General features: G+C 38.8%; 1 protein-coding gene across 12 annotated transcripts in view; it reads right to left on the reverse strand.

Annotated features, from left to right (window-relative positions):
* Positions 1-17,245, reverse strand: part of EHBP1 (EH domain binding protein 1) — a 200,855-nt gene that overhangs the window by 69,122 nt on the left and 114,488 nt on the right. For all 12 annotated transcript variants that reach the window (XM_085054353.1, XM_085054362.1, XM_085054361.1 and 9 more), the window contains 4 exons: positions 10,483-10,661; positions 9,804-9,852; positions 2,859-3,773; positions 796-939 (listed from right to left, as the gene is read on the reverse strand). In XM_085054353.1, the coding sequence (XP_084910479.1) occupies positions 796-939; positions 2,859-3,773; positions 9,804-9,852; positions 10,483-10,661 (1,287 nt within the window). The remainder of the gene's footprint in view (positions 1-795; positions 940-2,858; positions 3,774-9,803; positions 9,853-10,482; positions 10,662-17,245) is intronic.

Here is a 17,245-nt window from a genome sequence, read left to right on the forward strand (position 1 = left end):
GAATGAAATGAGACATGTAAATCACTGTCTTCATTTTTTGATTGTATGATCCTCATTCTGTAAAGAGCAGAATCTTCCCCTCAGGACTCATCTCTGAAAGGTGGGAATCCATAAAGATTCCAGTCTTTCTCTGTATCATTAATTTTCAGTTACATTTACATTCCCAGTTGCCAGTACAGTCTCTAATGTGCAATAGCTGGAATCACAAAACCCGCATTGCAAAGGTTTGCATAAAAATTAATTAGCTCTCATCTCCAGAGAGTAGGGATCCTTCCAGGTCACCATAGAGGCCACTGGAGATGCAACCACAGCTGCTCCAACACTGGAGCTCATTCCCCAGCTCCACTTTCCCCCCTCACCAGCATAATCAACTTTGGTGATACAAAGGAAGCATTCCACCAACTCTTCCACCAGGCTGACACAAGCAGCTCCATTCACTGCAACAACACTTCTAAAGCAGCAAGGAGCTCACATCAGAGGCTAAGGGAAATGACTGACATTAACTGAAAGAGGATAATCAAAGATAGCACAGATTACTTCACTATCATTTTGGGTTTCATCCCACCAGAAACTGCAGTGCCAACCAAAGACGGTGCTCCCAGACTTGCCCTTCCACGGAAGTGGGAGGCACCTTGCAATTGGCCATCAGGAGAAACAAGCTTTAAAAATGAATGAAGGACACACAACACACCAAACACGGAGAAGAAATATTCTGCAAGGACATTTCCCCCCCCCCAACAGTACATACAATGCATTTTAACTCTATAAACTGCAAGACTGGCCAACGTTTCTTACATCGTTCAGCTGCTTATTGCGGGCTGGGATGAGGGTACTGGTTAGCTGTTTGTTCCCTGCTTTTAATGCTGCATCTCTTCTTGCTTGCTCAAGCAGAACTCTTGCTCGTTCTTTAAGTTCTTCCTGTCTTGACAACATACGTTGCTTAAAAATAAAGAAATACAATTAACAGCAAGGCAGCCTCAGGGTGCTGGACATTTACACAGCAGTTAATAGGCAGTGGCCTTCCTATACAATGAAGGTCAGGAGCCACATGAATTATGTCTTCATGAGGTGACAGAGCATTCTACAGGAATGAAAAGATGATCAAAATGTTAAAAAAAAAAGTCATAGGCCTTTATAATGTAAATAGGAGCTCTCTTCCTTCCCCTTAAAACTTAATTTCTATCAATATTTAATGCCTTTAAACTGCGACTGTGGAAAAAACCCAATTGGCTTCACAGAAGCCATGTCAAACATGCTATGTGTTTACTTATTTACTTTAATATGTATGCAAATATGGATACAACAAAAATGCTTTGCTGGCTACTTATATGGGTACCACTCACTTATAACTCAAATTGAACTCTAAGAGGCTGGGTCCAAGGCAAAAAACCCTGCAAAAATATCTGCTTCTGCTTTATTTATGAATATCCACAAGAAAGTCCCTTCTTCATTCACAAACTGAGGATATTTGCAGAGCAGAAATAGCAAAAGGAAGTTCTGCACAGGCAGCATGAGAACATGAGCAGCTCCCAGACAGACACACTCCCAAGGGCTGGATTCTTAGTCAAGGTCAACTGTGAAGACTGGGAAAAAGCATCTATAGGCCTTTATGGGATCCAGAGCTGCTGTTGTGCTCATGCAACAACCACGTGGAAATGGAGATGGTTGACTCTAACCAGCAACTGAGTGTAGCTTCAGAGGGAGCCTCACAGCTGAGATTTTATTACCAATAAATGTACCAATAATTAGCAACAAAGAACTGCCTTTAAAGTCAACTCTTGCTTTTTCTTGGCCTGTTACACCCTTGCCCATGAAAATCTTCACAGAGAACAAATGCTGTCTCCTTCTACTCTTTTATTCTGTATGGGCCAAGCTGTTCCTTTCTCATCCACTACACAAAGATGATGATGATGATGATGAGGATGGTAATGATGATAATGAAGAGAAACCTCATGAGACTTCACTGATTAAAGGAAAGGATTTAGCTGGCTCTGGAACCGATATTTGCCCATTATTACCCATCTACAGACTGCTCCTCTTGCAATAAAATGAATCTTTGCGGTGTTTACTCAGAAAAAAACCCCATAAAAATATTTGAAGCAATTCACACTACCAAAAGACTGGATATATTCTTTTCTTACCAGGGCTAATGGCACAAAGCCCAAACTCAAGAAAACTTTTCACAGGGGTAAAATTATGTCTGCTTTGGCATTTTTGTAAATGGAGGTGATAACATGTTTTACATATTTTTATGATGATATGATTTATTGAAAATACTCAGCATATTCATAATACTCTCATTCTCACAATAAATCTGCAAGGTAGGTGGGCATACACTGTTATCTTTATAGAAAGGAAAATGACACTGTGATGAAGTAACGTGCCTTAGGCCACTCAATGGAAAGCAGCATAATTTAACAGTCTGGAGTTTCTACCTCACCAAAGTAGCTATGTTCATCCAGACAAGATTTTGAAGTATCCTTAGTAAATGTTAAAGTATTCAGAGCTTTACATTCTTCATGGATTAATATATTCTTCCAGTTTTTGCTTCAGTATGCAACACTCAGAGGAAATGTGTTGCCATAGACAGAGGCAAAAGTTTTGGAGCCATCTTTGAGACAGCTGAGAACACAACTTTCCTTTAATTGAAGTGAGATTGGAAAGATTAACAGTGGATAATTTCTATAAACCAGTTTTTCATGGAATGACTGTTTCTCAGCACCACCTACTTCTTAGGCAAAATATTTATTGCCCAAAAATAAAACAGACCACTTGCCGAAGATTTGGTGTAAATTACAAACACAGAGAAAGAACTTGAACAGCACCTCTATCCTAACTCACAGACATAAATGTCTTACCTGGGCTGTTTTCACAGTTGGATCTGCATGATTTAAAGCTGTTCTGGCATCACTGTCAGAATCAGATTCTGTTTGCCTCGGAGAAGCATGTGGTTTCTTTGCAAGATCAGTATCCATATTATAGGAGTATCCAGGCTTAGAAGTAGGAGATAAACTTGGTTTTGTGACAGGTGAACTGGGATCTGCTCTCGTGCTCTCTGTGGATCCTATACATCCCAACTTGTCTTGCTCTGTGAAACCAGGGGTACTGTCTAAGCTCTGGTGTCTCTTCTTGTTGTTATCTTCACAAGCAACTGTGGGAGACACATCCTCCTTTTGATCACTGACATGTGCTAAGTCACTGAAGTCTAAAGTGTCAGCTATCAGCAATTTCTTCCTTCCCAACACAGGCTGCACTTGTGTCGTGTCTGTACTGCTACACTTCCCAATTTCTTCAGATGCAGAAGTCCTTCCAGAGCTCTGCTGGGACTTCTGTGGATCTGTGTCACTTCGAGTCCTGCGTGAAGAAGGGGAAGCTGTGCTTGGGCTCAAATGGTCATCAGGAGTCTGATGCTCGCTCTCAGATTCGCCAACACCACTGTCATTTACAAACACAGAGTCATCCTGAGAGGCAAAGTCTGCCAAAGCACTGTCTGGTGGGTGCAGCTCAGGCTCCCGGTTCAGGTCGCTCAGCTCTGCGTAGAACTTTTTCTGGTCCACAGAGCTGTTGGTGTCCGTTTCATAGTTACCCACTTTGTATGTGCTTTTGCTGCTGTTCTCCTCGATCTGAACCACGTTCAACTCCTGGCCGCAGAAATGTGCCCTTATTTGATAGAGATAGGTCATGACAGTCAGTTTGTCAGGGATGGCTAACAAAACCATGTCTGAAGGCTCCAGCAGCCGTGATATTCCCAAGCTGGCAAAGCCGTCATACGCCTTTAAAAACAGACAAAATGAAGGTCACGGGGTGGCAGTTTCTTACGTATCAGAATGCAAGTGAAAGTTTCAGTCAAAATAAGCAAGCCTAAAATACATCCCATATTACAAGAATATTCCTCCAACTCTATGACTTAATACACTTTTGGCTTCATTATAGTCATTAGTACTTTTTGTTGCACCATCCAACATCCAGGTGATTTATTTTTCCTGATGGCTTCTACATACCTCCCATCATATCCTCATAGCAAAGCAAATTGAGAGAATGTAACCAGCAAAAACACTCATATGGCACTGTTCTAAATATTTTTAACATACCTCAATGCCATGCTATACTAAAATCTTTGGTTACTCAAAATTGTGACACTTCTATGAGTAAACAGCTATTCATGAAACTGCAGCTCGAAAGCCCTTCTTTTTGCACTAAGAAAATCTGCCAATGTCTTAAATGGTTCTCACTCAAGTAGCAGGAAATAAGCAAACAAAAAAAGTCTAAGAGTTGGACCAGAAAAAAAAAAAGCAACTCAGGATGGCTTTTTAAGATAAGGAAAAAAGATATAAGAAACACGACACTAATCCATCTTGAGCTTTATCACTGATGATCAACCTTCTGCCTTCTATTGGTCATGTAATTGCAGTGATTCCTGCTGATGAAAAACTATGTCCAGATAGCCAAAAAGAACACCACCACAGATTACTCGACACTAGACGTAAATCACATTAATCCATCAAGCAAATGCATTTTAAAAACATTTGCTGATGCTAAATTTGTAAGAAAGAGAGAGTGAAAATCATTCCCATTTCACTTTCGTTTCTAAAAGCTAACCAGTTGCAAGCCTCCCGCTTTGTGAGGCCACATTGTCTTCTTACTGCTGGCCCTTTAAGCGAGTGGGCTTGGTGCATCAGGTTTTTCTAGTTTTGAAGAATTAAAGCCGTTTCTCAATTTACAATTAATTATTACTATCCTGGATTAACCTTGGAAGACAATATTGTGTTTCAAGGAAGCTTTTAAAAGGCCTCCTGTTAGCGTAGATGCACTCAGTTAAAGCATGTGGGCTTCTCCTCCCCCAGGAATCCTGCAGCTCCTTTTCTCTGTCTCCTGAAGGGGCTTACAATGTTCACAGTTGATCCTACACTATTTTGAACAAAAGCAGATGCTGAATTTAAGACATGGATGAGAAAACTGTCTTTTCACAAGGAAACGGTAACACACATCACTGGCTTCAACTCTTCAACTTTACACTTCTTCCTTGGTTTCTTTAGTTTTAAAAGAATAGGAAAAAAGACAATTATGATTTTTTTTTTTAAATCCTATTGGTTTTCATATTAGTAAGTTCTCAACAGTGAGACAGAATGTGGGGCTGGGCTGGCCAGACAGCCAGACCTGGATATTTTGTTTGCTCTGAGAAAAGGAGTCTTTCTCCTTCTCCTTGCAATGTCATTCCCTACTCAAGGGCCAAATAGTTTTCGTTTCAGCTGCTTTTCAAACTCTGCTTCCAAAAGCTGGAATTTATCTTCCTGAAATCCTGTATGCTTCCCCTCATGCTCAGGTATAACTTCCCAAAGCATTTCAGGTGAATTTTATATCATTATAACAAATGATTCACAGAGTTTATCTAGACATACAAATGGTCTGAATAATTTATTTTTAAGCTCTTCTGGTTGTCCCCATGCAAAATGATTAGACTTAAAATCATTGCTCATCTTTGCTGTGGTATTTCTTGGGAAGGTTTATTATGATGAGAAATTGTTATGTCATTTATAAGTACAGAGCTGTGATTAGATATAGGAGTAGCAGTGCCAAATATGACTGGTGTATTTGCTGATATAAAACTCCAGATGGAGCAGAACAGCAGCAAAATGAGAGGTGGGAGGGAATGGAAACAACTGGGATGGTAGAAGAGGAACAGCTGTCATTTATATGGTCTTGGGAAACACAGCTGGAGGAGCAAGATCAGGCTGGCTATGGAGGAAAGGGAGGCAAGATGGGTGGAACTGAACAGCCACGAGGAGCACAGAGAAGGGTGAGTTACAGGAGAACAGTGTAGGGATTTGGGTGGGCAGCCTAAGGCATGGCAGATACCAGGAATGATGAATGCTCACAGGGCAGCAGAAAACAGGCTGGGCATGAATGTGTAGCAAGCCTGTTGTCTGTGCTAAAGGTAACACCAGGATGTGTTGCTTGCTAAGTGGGTCAGTGCTGATTCAGTGGCATAAATAACTTGTTACCCCACACTGCAGGTAGTGGGAGTTACCATCTGAAGAATGAAAGGGCTTAAGGACAGGCACAGCAGTCCAGGGCAGCCAAAGCCCATAGACATGACTTGACCTAAACTCTTTTTATACTCTCAGTTTCTTATTTATATGCTAATAAAACTAAATTCCATGAGTATGTCCCAGGGTCTATAAAATGAAGGTGGGGAGTGTTTCAGGATTTTCAGGAAAGGTACTTGCTTACAAGTAACACTGCAGCAGGATTGAATTTGGAATGATGGATATTCTCAATACAGCTGCAATCACTTTTGTTGGCTGCTCAGTTTTTCTGGTGATGCCTGGGATTAAACACAGCTATTTCCTGCCGATGCCCAATACCTATTTCCCATCCCCTCATTCTCATACACATTTTTGCTTCTCTCCTTTTAAAGTACACTAGGTATCTAGATTGGCAATGTTCTACAGACAGTAGCTCTAGAAATAGCAATTTTGGGTTCTGGATGTGCTCACACAGCACTGATGGGCTCTCCTTCACTACCAGAACAGCTGGGAGCTTCTTGATATTCCAGCATAAATGCATTATATTTCTAAATAGTTTGTAACATGGTATGAACAGAGTAAATGTTCCAAGTCAAATTATTTTTGTGAAGGAGAGGCATAACTCAGCCTCGATTTTTGCAAATGTTTATTTCCCTACATTTTTAACTCTACTCCTGCATGATCCTACTGATGCCAAAAAGCACCTCCTACACATGCAATTAGATATGTGCTTATGACTTTGTGGAATCAAATTGTAGAGGTGAGCATGAACACCTATTATAAAAACATGAGTCCAGCTTCAAAGTAAGGGATATTTTCCATTTTGACTCAATACTACCCCTTTAATTCTGAATTCTTCTATTTAAATGCATAATTTAAAAGAATTCCTTTTAAAAATGGAGTATTTTACTAAGATGACCACTCAAGTTTAAATGTATTGAGGAATTTGTTAGAAATGGCCAAAAACTGGGGGAAAAAGTATCATAAAAATTGAAAGTGTCAATTGAACATCCAAAAGATATTCCCACACAATAATCTCTCAAATGAAACAAGCTTCTCTAAACAATACTTAAAACCAGAAAATCATTATTGGCACCATACTGTTGTGCTCTTCTACTTCTCATTTCTTCATCCCCTTAAAGATTCAGCCAAGTGTTGTTTAGTAGCTTATATTTTTAAAGTGCAGGACATGTTATTAGCAACACGAAAAATTTCTACTGTTGATAAGGAACTATACTGCCAGTATGCTGTAATTTTAACACATTTTTCATTATTTTTAATTTCATGATTATTTAATAATAATCAAATGGACATATTAAATCGAGTTAGCTGTCTAATGTTACTGGGAAGGCAATATGGATAGTTAGCTATATCTGAGATTTACATAGAAGCACAACTCTTTGGACCAGCTGGGAAAGTATCCCTGTAATGTTTGCAATTTTCTCAAAGATAATCCTGGTTTCTCTGTTGTTCCTGACAGAAATTTGAATTTGCAATGTGCACCAAAAATACCTTCCAATTCGGACTTATGCCAATGTAGTAGCTGTCTGGGATTTTTTAAATGTATGTATACTCAGGACACTAAGCCTATTTACCTATCTCCCAATGAAGTTTTTTCTTTTTTTTTTAGAATTTACTGACAAGCTGATTGACAGACATCAATTGGGATCCATCAGCACAAGCACCACAGGCAGTATTCCAATCATTTCCCAACTCTGTAACACACTGACATATTGGCCAAGATCAGATGTCACAGGTAAATGCCCTTTTTTATTCAGCATCAGTGGCAGCACCAAATTGGCAAGTGGTGGGGGTGTGTTATAAAGAACCTCTGATGATGTGCCTTTTGTAAGAGTGCATTTCCATCCATAATTATACTCAGGATTTGCACTGAAATAGTTGTCTCTTAAGATTTCTTCTTTTTTTTTATTAAAATACAAACAAGGTCATGCACTTATAAAAGATACACTCTTATAGGTTAACCTTTAATCTGTGGTGTTCCTTCTGGGGAGATGGGGGAAGGTGGAAAAATATTAAAAAAGAAAAAAGAAAAAAAAAAAAAGAGCTGCTTCAGACAAAGAAAATCATCCTATTCATCCAAAGATGTTATTTTAATTGGTTAGGAGGAATCATTGTCAAATGTGTTACATATCTGCATGGAATTTCTAGGCAGCCATTGTTGGCAGTGCTGCATTCACTCTAACCAAGGGCACATGGGGTTATCTGGCAGAACTGTGTGAGACCAGGAAATAAATCTGCAGGAAGCAACTGAGATACTCAGCGTAGCTGTCAGGCAAAGGCTGGCAAAGTGATGAAAGAAAAAAACTGCACAATAACAACAATCACTATTTCTTCAATTCTGGCAACTATATCCTGTTAGAAAGACAGGCTAAAAAGTTCACTGTTTACCATCACAGTTTCACAAAGCAAAGATGACTGATGATACTGCTAACATTTTTAATTAATAATCTATTCTTTCTTTTCTTATAATCCAGCTTAATTAGGCCAGACGCTCAACAAAACTTGAAGCCCAAAAACATATGGTCACAGAAAATACTGTGATGTCACAGATAATCCACTTAGGTCATTATAAGTCCTCACAGTATTATGAAAAAAAAATATCATCAGCCAAATGACTCATTAGATAGGAGCAGCTCAGAGATATCTCATTATTTACAATACTTAAGTACTAAATTAAAGACAAGTAACTCCCTGCCTAACATGTAAGTGTGCAGCACATTAAAATATAAACAAAATGCATTTTAATAAAGCACTTTCAGAAATTCAACATAAGTAAATAACACTAGATTGTAGATATGTTTGCTCTATAATATTCAACTGGATTAATTTATTCAAAGTATATTTTTATACCTTCATCCCAGTTAAATTTAGTGCCTTTTAGAGCAGTATAAAAATAAAATCACAGCATTAAGAAGGCAGATACTTAAAAACAATTTTCAGATGATCGTCAGGAATGATTTTATTATCAGTGACTCACATGAAAATTGTAATTTTTAAACATGTCCCTAGGGCCCAACTGAAGCTTGTAACATGTCTAAAATAGTGAGCAGAAATAAAAAGTCTTCTGGTGATTCCCAAACTAAATTCCTCCTTCTTCCAGAGAAACTTTTTACATCTTGCACCTAAAAAGAGTGCTTTAAAACAGTTGCACAGCACAAGGCTATGAACTATTTTGCTCGTATTTAATTTATTTGTAAAGTATTATCTCAACACCTTTTGTCCTAAACCTCCCGTGTTGTGCACACCACTTCATTCAGCTGATGCACTGTAATAGTAAGTGAAAATTTCATCTTTAAAAATATAAAAATATAAAAATATAAAAATCACCATCAAAGCAACATCAACCATCCAGTTCCCAGAGCCCTGTTAAGGCAGCAGCAAGAGAAGCCTTGTGTAGCACAGTCCAAGAGCAGTTCTGTTTTTCATTTTTTTAATTACGTGGCTGATTGGAAAAATCAGAGCAGTGCTCACAGAAGGCTGGCCAGGTCCTTCCTCTGCTTTCACAGTTAATGTAGCCATACAAATATCAAACCCTAATGGCAGCCTCACACTTGTTGTGAATGTTAAAACCACGACAAACTCCAGTCAATAATGCATCCGACTGGAGCCGCGGGAGGCTGAATACCTTCTGTGAGCCGCAGTTATGACCTTACAAAACAACTGCACTTTCCCAAAATTAATAAAAACCTGCAGTGAAGTCAAAATTGAGGCTATGTCTGGTTTTTTCTTCTTTTTTTTTTGCCTGGCAGTTCTTACCTTTTTGTTGTTCTCTTTAATATCTTGAGGATTCAGGGACTTGTAGTCACTGAGGGGGAAAATGGCACAGTGGGTATACACAGCATTTGATAAAAGCAGCAGTTTTAAAACAAACTAAATCTAAAAATTTTGACGTACAATAATATCATACAGTAACTAGCAATTTCACAGCAATTCAATCAACAGAACTAATAGTGTGGAAAATTAAAGGAATAAATAAATAAATAAATAAACACCGATTACATGTTTCATTGCCTGAAGCCCTCCATCTAAAAAAGAAGTTAAGGCAGAGACTAGAGGCCAGCCTTGACAACCAAATTTACCAGGAGGTAATCCGTCCTTGTCAGCATACAAAGAGCTTATTCCTCTCATCTCATTTCAACACTGGCGCAATTCTCATAATCATCTTGAAGTCAGTTCTTTGTATAAGATTAAGAAGAAGAAAAACAAATCACAGAGAGGGGAGAAACAATTGTTTATGCGACAAGGGAGAGCAAAGAGGTCACAAAGTTTGAGCATTCATAAACCTGGTTTCTTAGAAAGGATTGTTCCCTGCTTGAAAGCAAAGGGTGAAAACAGTTCAACACCTGAAACGCACTGGTATTTGATTTTTAAGTTAAAAAATCGTTCAGTATTTCTATGAGACTTAGCTTATGCAGGCAAAGAGTATACAACTTACATTAGGTCTGGTCTAAAGTGATGTAATATTGCACAAAAGGATAAACCATTTCTCCATGACGTGGTAAAATTGGTGATTTTCACTCCCCTATAGTTTTTTGTAACTTCTTTGCACCACACCAGCAGTGACTGACTAGCGTTTGGCTTTCTCCCCAAAACAGGACTTGGTATTGGGCTTGGCTGGAAAAAAAAAAAAAAAGAAAGAAAAGGAGAGAAGATAAAAGAATTTAATGGAAGATGAGAATTAACATTAATTGACCTAACTAGATGATCTGTATCCTTTGATGTGAGTTTAGGTCCTTCACAGCTGTCAGTTTACAATGACTGCAACTTGCAAAAGACACAAATCGTGAGTTATTATCTAGAGTTGTCGCCCTAGGCACTTGTCTCCCAAGGATGCAGATGTACAGGATTCCAGATCCACACAGGAGAAGAGGCCAACAACTGTACCAGTGGAAACAGCCGTGCTGAAACACTTACAGCCTTGCACAGCCTGTGATACAGCCCTGAAAACACTTCCCAAAATGCAGCCATGGAAAAGCAACCCCACAAGCCCTTCCATGATCAAAGTCACGACCCAGGATTGATGGATTGCTCTGGCACAGGCTCCAGAGGACAGTTTTTGGTGCTCTTTCTGTGCCAGTGAGTGATTGCATAAAGGTAATTATGGCCCCATGTTTCTAAACAGCCACTTCCAACCATATCCAAAGAGCTGCCTCTTCCAGGCTCTGAATTTTCTACATGGAAAAGGAATTTCAGATGAAAATTGTTATCAGAGGGTGGTTTCTAACAAGTGTCATTAGCTAATGACCATTAGACCATCATTAGCTAATAACAACCATTTCCAAATATGTTATTTTGACCCTTTTAGTGACAGTTTTGTGGGCATAAACCACAAAATAAAATAGAGTATTTCAGACATTTGCTATTTGTCAGACTATCTGCTGTTGCTCAAATTCAGCATACTGATTGCAGCAGATGTTTTCAGGACATACACACTTATTTCCCTAGAAAAATACTGTCACTTTAAAAACTTCTTAGCTCTAATCAAACAGGCAGAATGTGACTGATGCAAATCCTACATCTGAATTACAGTGGAAGAACTATGATCACCTATTTTTTTCCAATATAATATAATTAAAAGCATATACACACAACAAACAAGCTGTTGATGCACTTTAGAGCTAGAGAGTTCCCAAATTAAGACAAATTAAGAGCAAGTAATTTACTATATCACAGCCACTTAAGTTTATGGTCAGATGGATTTACTTGTTATTGTCTATTTGTGGAAGACCAACGATGCCCCCCCTTGACTGAAGGCTGTCAGTGCTCAGCAATTAGCTGCTATCAACTCATTTGTTTTCACTGCTTCTGGGGGAAAAAAAATGCTCAGAGCTGGGGAAGTAATTTCTCATTTACTGTCTCAATCAGCCCTAAAAAGTTGTTGTAAAAACACACTACCTCGTCATCAGACAGAAGCTCTGCTAACTCATTTAGAAAGTGCAAAAGGTATACCTTGCTGAGATTTTTTTAAAATACCACATCATATGTACAAAATAACTTGTTAGAAAGTGCTTATATTTTGTAATCCTGTCAACCATTCAAATCGGCATGAACAAATCCATTAACGATGAGACAAACATCTCTAAATACACTGAATTAACAGCTTTAACAGGGATATACAAAATAGGGAAGGAAAAGCAGCAATAAATTATAAACTTTACCATGCACAAGATTTTAATCAGAGAAACAAATATTGCATAGGAAATGCCAGACAATTACTCCAGATTCAGTGAAATAATTAAGATGATGTTTTCCTTCTGTTTTTTTACAACTTGAAGCAAAACCCAGTAACCAACCATTGACCTCAAATTTAAGGTGCTATATTACTTAAGATTTATTTGCTATTATAAGTTATACATATGGAAATAACACTACTGAGAGAAAAGAATTAAAATAGCATTATCAAATTGTGGAAAGATGGTATTTTAAAAAATGTTTAATGCACAAAGCTACTTCTTCAAATCACAGAGCACTACTTTATATAATTATAAAGTCTTAATACTTGTTGCTGAAATTCTCTACAAAAATGTTGTATTTTCCAGTCACCACCTAAATGCTTGCTGGTTAACTCCAAAATTGCCTTAGGCAATATTGTCATTTAAATGCTTTAATTACTCATCTAACAAACTGAAGATGCAACTGAATTTCAAACCAGGCTTTACAAAACGAAATCCAAAAATACTAAAACAATAAATTCAGCAGAATTTCACATTTTATTTAAAAATCATTAATGTTTAAAAAGATGGACTACAATTCCTTGAAAATTTATATTTAACCTGGAGCTTTTTTCCGTGTTTGTCTTTCCACTTACGTTAGATTTTCTAAAATCACTTAATACCTGCATAATGTGCATAACAGGCACGATTTTCTCTTCTCTTACCTGATAAAGCAGAAATTGTATAAGGTTTTCTTTCCACACTTATTAGTCCATGTGTTTTTTGATAAAGGTGAAGTTAACACTATGACAATGTTATGCTCCTAATCACCACCTGCGTCAAAGCTTTCGTTATTTAATCTACGATAAAAGCATTCAATTGCAGACACAATGGAAATACATGAGGAAAGGCAGAACTGTGTGTGAGCATTTGACATGCCTTCAGAGGGGTTAATAAACGCTAGTTTTGAGTTTCTTCTTTTTTTGGGTGTGTGAAAAATCATTATGCAAAACATTTTCTTTCAGTGTTTGTATGTTGGACATGTAAGTTACTGGTTTGGTGCAAACACAATTACTACCAAGTGCCTATTTCAAGCATGTATTTGCTCTACATGAGTGGTAGGAACTAACCAGATGAAATGAAAATTTAATAACCTTTTCCTTACATCATTCTTTTCACCACTGACCACACAATTCTTCTAAACGACACAGCAGTCATGACTTGCCTTTTTGAGTTCAAAAACCAAAGTCCCTGAGAACTCAGCTGGAAATGGCCACTAAAAAGCCTGAGATATCCACACCAGATTGCCAGAGATGATCAACAGGTTATGGAATCTAACACAACTGGCTTCTGCCCAGCTGTGGAGCAACCACACAGCAAGCACAGAGGTTCCAGAGCTGGTCCCTCACATGGTAGCTCAGATCTAAATGCAGCATCATGTGGATGGATTTATCAGCTGGAGTCAGCACTGGCTTCAGGATATCTTCGTTTCACACCCAACAAAAGCACTGAAGCCTCTATTCTTCTTTTTACATGTTCAGGAAGCTCTTTTAATATGTTTTACAGTGTATGCATTTTTTCTCTTGGGAGATTATCCCATCAGACCATTACTCTACGCTAACAAGAGGACAATAGCTTTAAGCATTAGGCTGCATTCCCACACTTGAAAATATTCAAATAATTGTTTTGCTGCTCTGAGGAACCCAGCACCAGGCACAGTGAGGACTCACAGAGCGAGGGCTGAGCTGCATCTCTGACACACAGCCCAACACTCAGGAGAAGAAAATCAAGACTGGAGCTGTGAAGAGAACATGGGACTGTGACACAGTGAGCAGCCAGAATGAAGACCACAGGGGCTCAGTCTGAGGACCTCAAGGGCTTGTAGATAGGTTTCATGGGGGTAGAGGTGTTTAAAGAAAGCAAGATGCAGTGTTGAAGCCCAGAAGAGAAGGATGCTGAGAGGAGTAAGGGAAAGAAAAAAAAAGGTTTGTAATCTAGGTGGAAGACTTACGTGGTTTGAGTTTTATATTAACAAACACAACTCCTCGAAGTGCAAAGGAGCTGAGACAACAACCCAGGACTGGTAATTAACTGCAGGAGAGGAAGCTAAGATTGAGATAGGGCTGAACGTCAGAATAGGGAAGACCTACAAACAATGAACAAACAAGTTTTTTTCCCTGAAGGAGCAAGTACAGGCACTGGCCACTAACTTATTTGAATGAGCAAAGTCAAAGGGATTTTCCCGTACCCCTATTAAAACGATGATGCTGTCTGGGCTCACTGAAAATTGTGCAACCATTACAATGCAAGATAAGGTACATGAAAGTAAGGCACAAGCAGGTGAGTGAAAATGTGCAGCATGTGGCTGGTTGTAGAAGTTCAGGGAACTCAGCTGAACTGAACACTCTGAAAAGTTGTATAAAGGTGCAATAGAAACAAGATACCAAATACATTTCAGTCATCTTCTATCATCAGAATGATACTCTAGAATTTTTTTTTTAACAACACAGGACTTCACTCACAGAAATGTCCCCTTAGCCTGGGAGGATCAGAAATTGAATATGGTTCATTTAATAGAATTTATGCCTTTGGCAAGGTCTGTATGTATACAACATGCATTCAATTTTGTTTATTCTGGGCTGTGGAACAGTCTGGGCCTAAGTCAAAAGGTGGTTTTTACTAGTATCAGGAATATCAAATACAACATGGAAAGAGTCTGCAAAGATAGACTAGAACAGCTTTCTATTTTATTCCAAAAATGGAAAAACAAATCCTCATGACCCAGTTGTGCTGAGATGTTCTTTACTTAGGGTAGTTAGGTGTTTTTTACACAGCAAGTCACCATAACGTTACAATTTAGTGACACATCAAAATACAAGTGGCATTGCTCTTTGCTTCTAGCATGGGAAGAGCATCCATGTACTAGAAAATACACATTTCCTGGACAGAAATGTTAGTTACACTATTCTGTTACTTTGATGCACAAACTTATCAGTTTAGGAGTACATTCTTCAGCTTTGTGCTCTGTATTTGCATGGCAAATGGTTACACAAAATGTCTCTGTTTTCTACTGTCCCTAAAAATGAAGGAGATATGAAAACCCAGCTGCTGGACATAAGTTACAGATTCACTGAATTTATTTCTTATATGTGATTGATAATAAGCATTTAGGTAACCTCCAGATTTCATCAGCAGCAGACATCTTAAAACTTCACCTTCCTCACTCCTGCCATTGTGCCTACAGGTAACGTGGATATGCAATAAAATATAAACTTTTATCTCAAAAGCCTTAGGCATAAGCTTTTAATTGCTTATCATTTCACAGGTTTAATTTTGGCACAACCAAACCAGTCCATGTTCAATCACAGCCCAACATTCAGACATCTGCCTGAGCTGACACGATGCTCTCGTGTTTGAACGTGGCGAGGTGAAGAGGAAGGTGAAATCCTTGGGACACACCTCAAGTTAGCAGTTGGTCAAGTAGGTCTAATTATTTCATGCAAAAGGGTTTTGAGTTGCCTGTTACGTATTTTCATGGCCAGGAGTCTGGAAAGAGCTTTTCCAAACCATGCCTGGGCAAAGAAAGGAAAGCAAGCCTGCAGATGGCTGCCTCTGGTTACTTTCACTCTGAACACCAAGGAAGTGGTCTGGTAGAAAATTACAGTATGTGATCACACAATTGAAACGTTCACATGCATGTAACCTACAGGCATCCAGTGCACAAAGATGGAAGAGACTGCAGTAACAAAGGCTACTGCTAAGTACTTCATTTCGTAACTTTTGTAATTATCTGGTAGCCTCCTTTTGCCTTTTACTTTGTCTAGTAATGAAGTAACATTTTCTTAGCAGAGTCTTTCAGGGTTTTGGTTTGGTTTTCATTGTCAGGGATTAAAGGATGAAAGAACCCAAGAACTCAGAACTAAACTCCAAACCTTCAGAACCAAAAATTCACAACACATCAACTACTGGACAATTGCCTCACTTGCACAACAGGACACAAGGCTGTCTGCTCATGGCAATCAATTAAGAGCAAGACAGACGATTTATTTCCAGATGACAACCTCCCCCGTGGATGTTCTTAGCAGAGAAGAACAGGACCGCACAGGAGTGTGGGCAGCTACCTCACCCTGCTGAGAAGCCCTAAATTTATTAGCTAATTGCAAGGAGATTATGTTAATGAACTGGTAAAAGAGAAACAAATCTGAGACAACTTAATGAATTGGTTACTAATGCCTAAGTAATTTCACCTGGTGGTCAGTACAGCCAGGAAAAAAGTTATAGTGATCTCCTTCTCAGATTGAACTATTAAAAAGGGATTGGCCAAGGCTCACCTAGCTTCTCTTCCCTGAGGTCGCATAATCTTTGTCTTGAATGCCGTGTTTTCAATTAAAAAAACCCAAGAAAAGGTATGTAACTCATACCATTAAGCAGAAGCAAACGTGGAGCTCAGTCTCTGATGATTACACGGATTTGTAGTGTAACAGTATGAGCAGATGACATGCAGGGATGGGGCCTCATTTTTCTGCTCTCAGAAGACAGGCAGTTTCCTTGTGTCCACCTTCCTTCCTCCAGTTGTCCTGGTGGCATGTGGGCTGAAGGCTCTGCTCTCATGTAATCTGTGCTGGAAGCCCAGATGAGCTACCAGGATGCTGCTGGTTCACAATCCCTGGCTCTCTGCCACGATGGGAACGTTCAGGGTTTTGGGCAGGTTGCCAGAATTAAGCAACTTAAACCACAGATGAGGAATAGCAATTTTCAAAGCTTTTAACTTTGTTAAATGTGAACTGAACTAGCAAAACGCACCTCCCTGGGCCCAAGGCTATCTCTGCCACATTTCAAAGGCCTGCAGCAAACAATGGAAGTGTTAGAGCTTGTCAGAAAAGGTCACAAGAATCTCTTCTAAAAGAAAGCACAAGGCAAACTAAAAATGAGAGTCACTGCCAATTCTTCCTAAAAACAGTGAACTCTTGTTGCTTTTAGAGGAATTTCTTTTGACAGAGCCATTAAATAAACACAAGTCATTATCCCACTCTTCTGAACATTTCA

Source organism: Lichenostomus cassidix, chromosome 3, assembly GCF_008360975.1.
Source record: "Lichenostomus cassidix isolate B80296 chromosome 3, HeHo_3.0, whole genome shotgun sequence".
NCBI lineage: Eukaryota > Metazoa > Chordata > Aves > Passeriformes > Meliphagidae > Lichenostomus > Lichenostomus cassidix.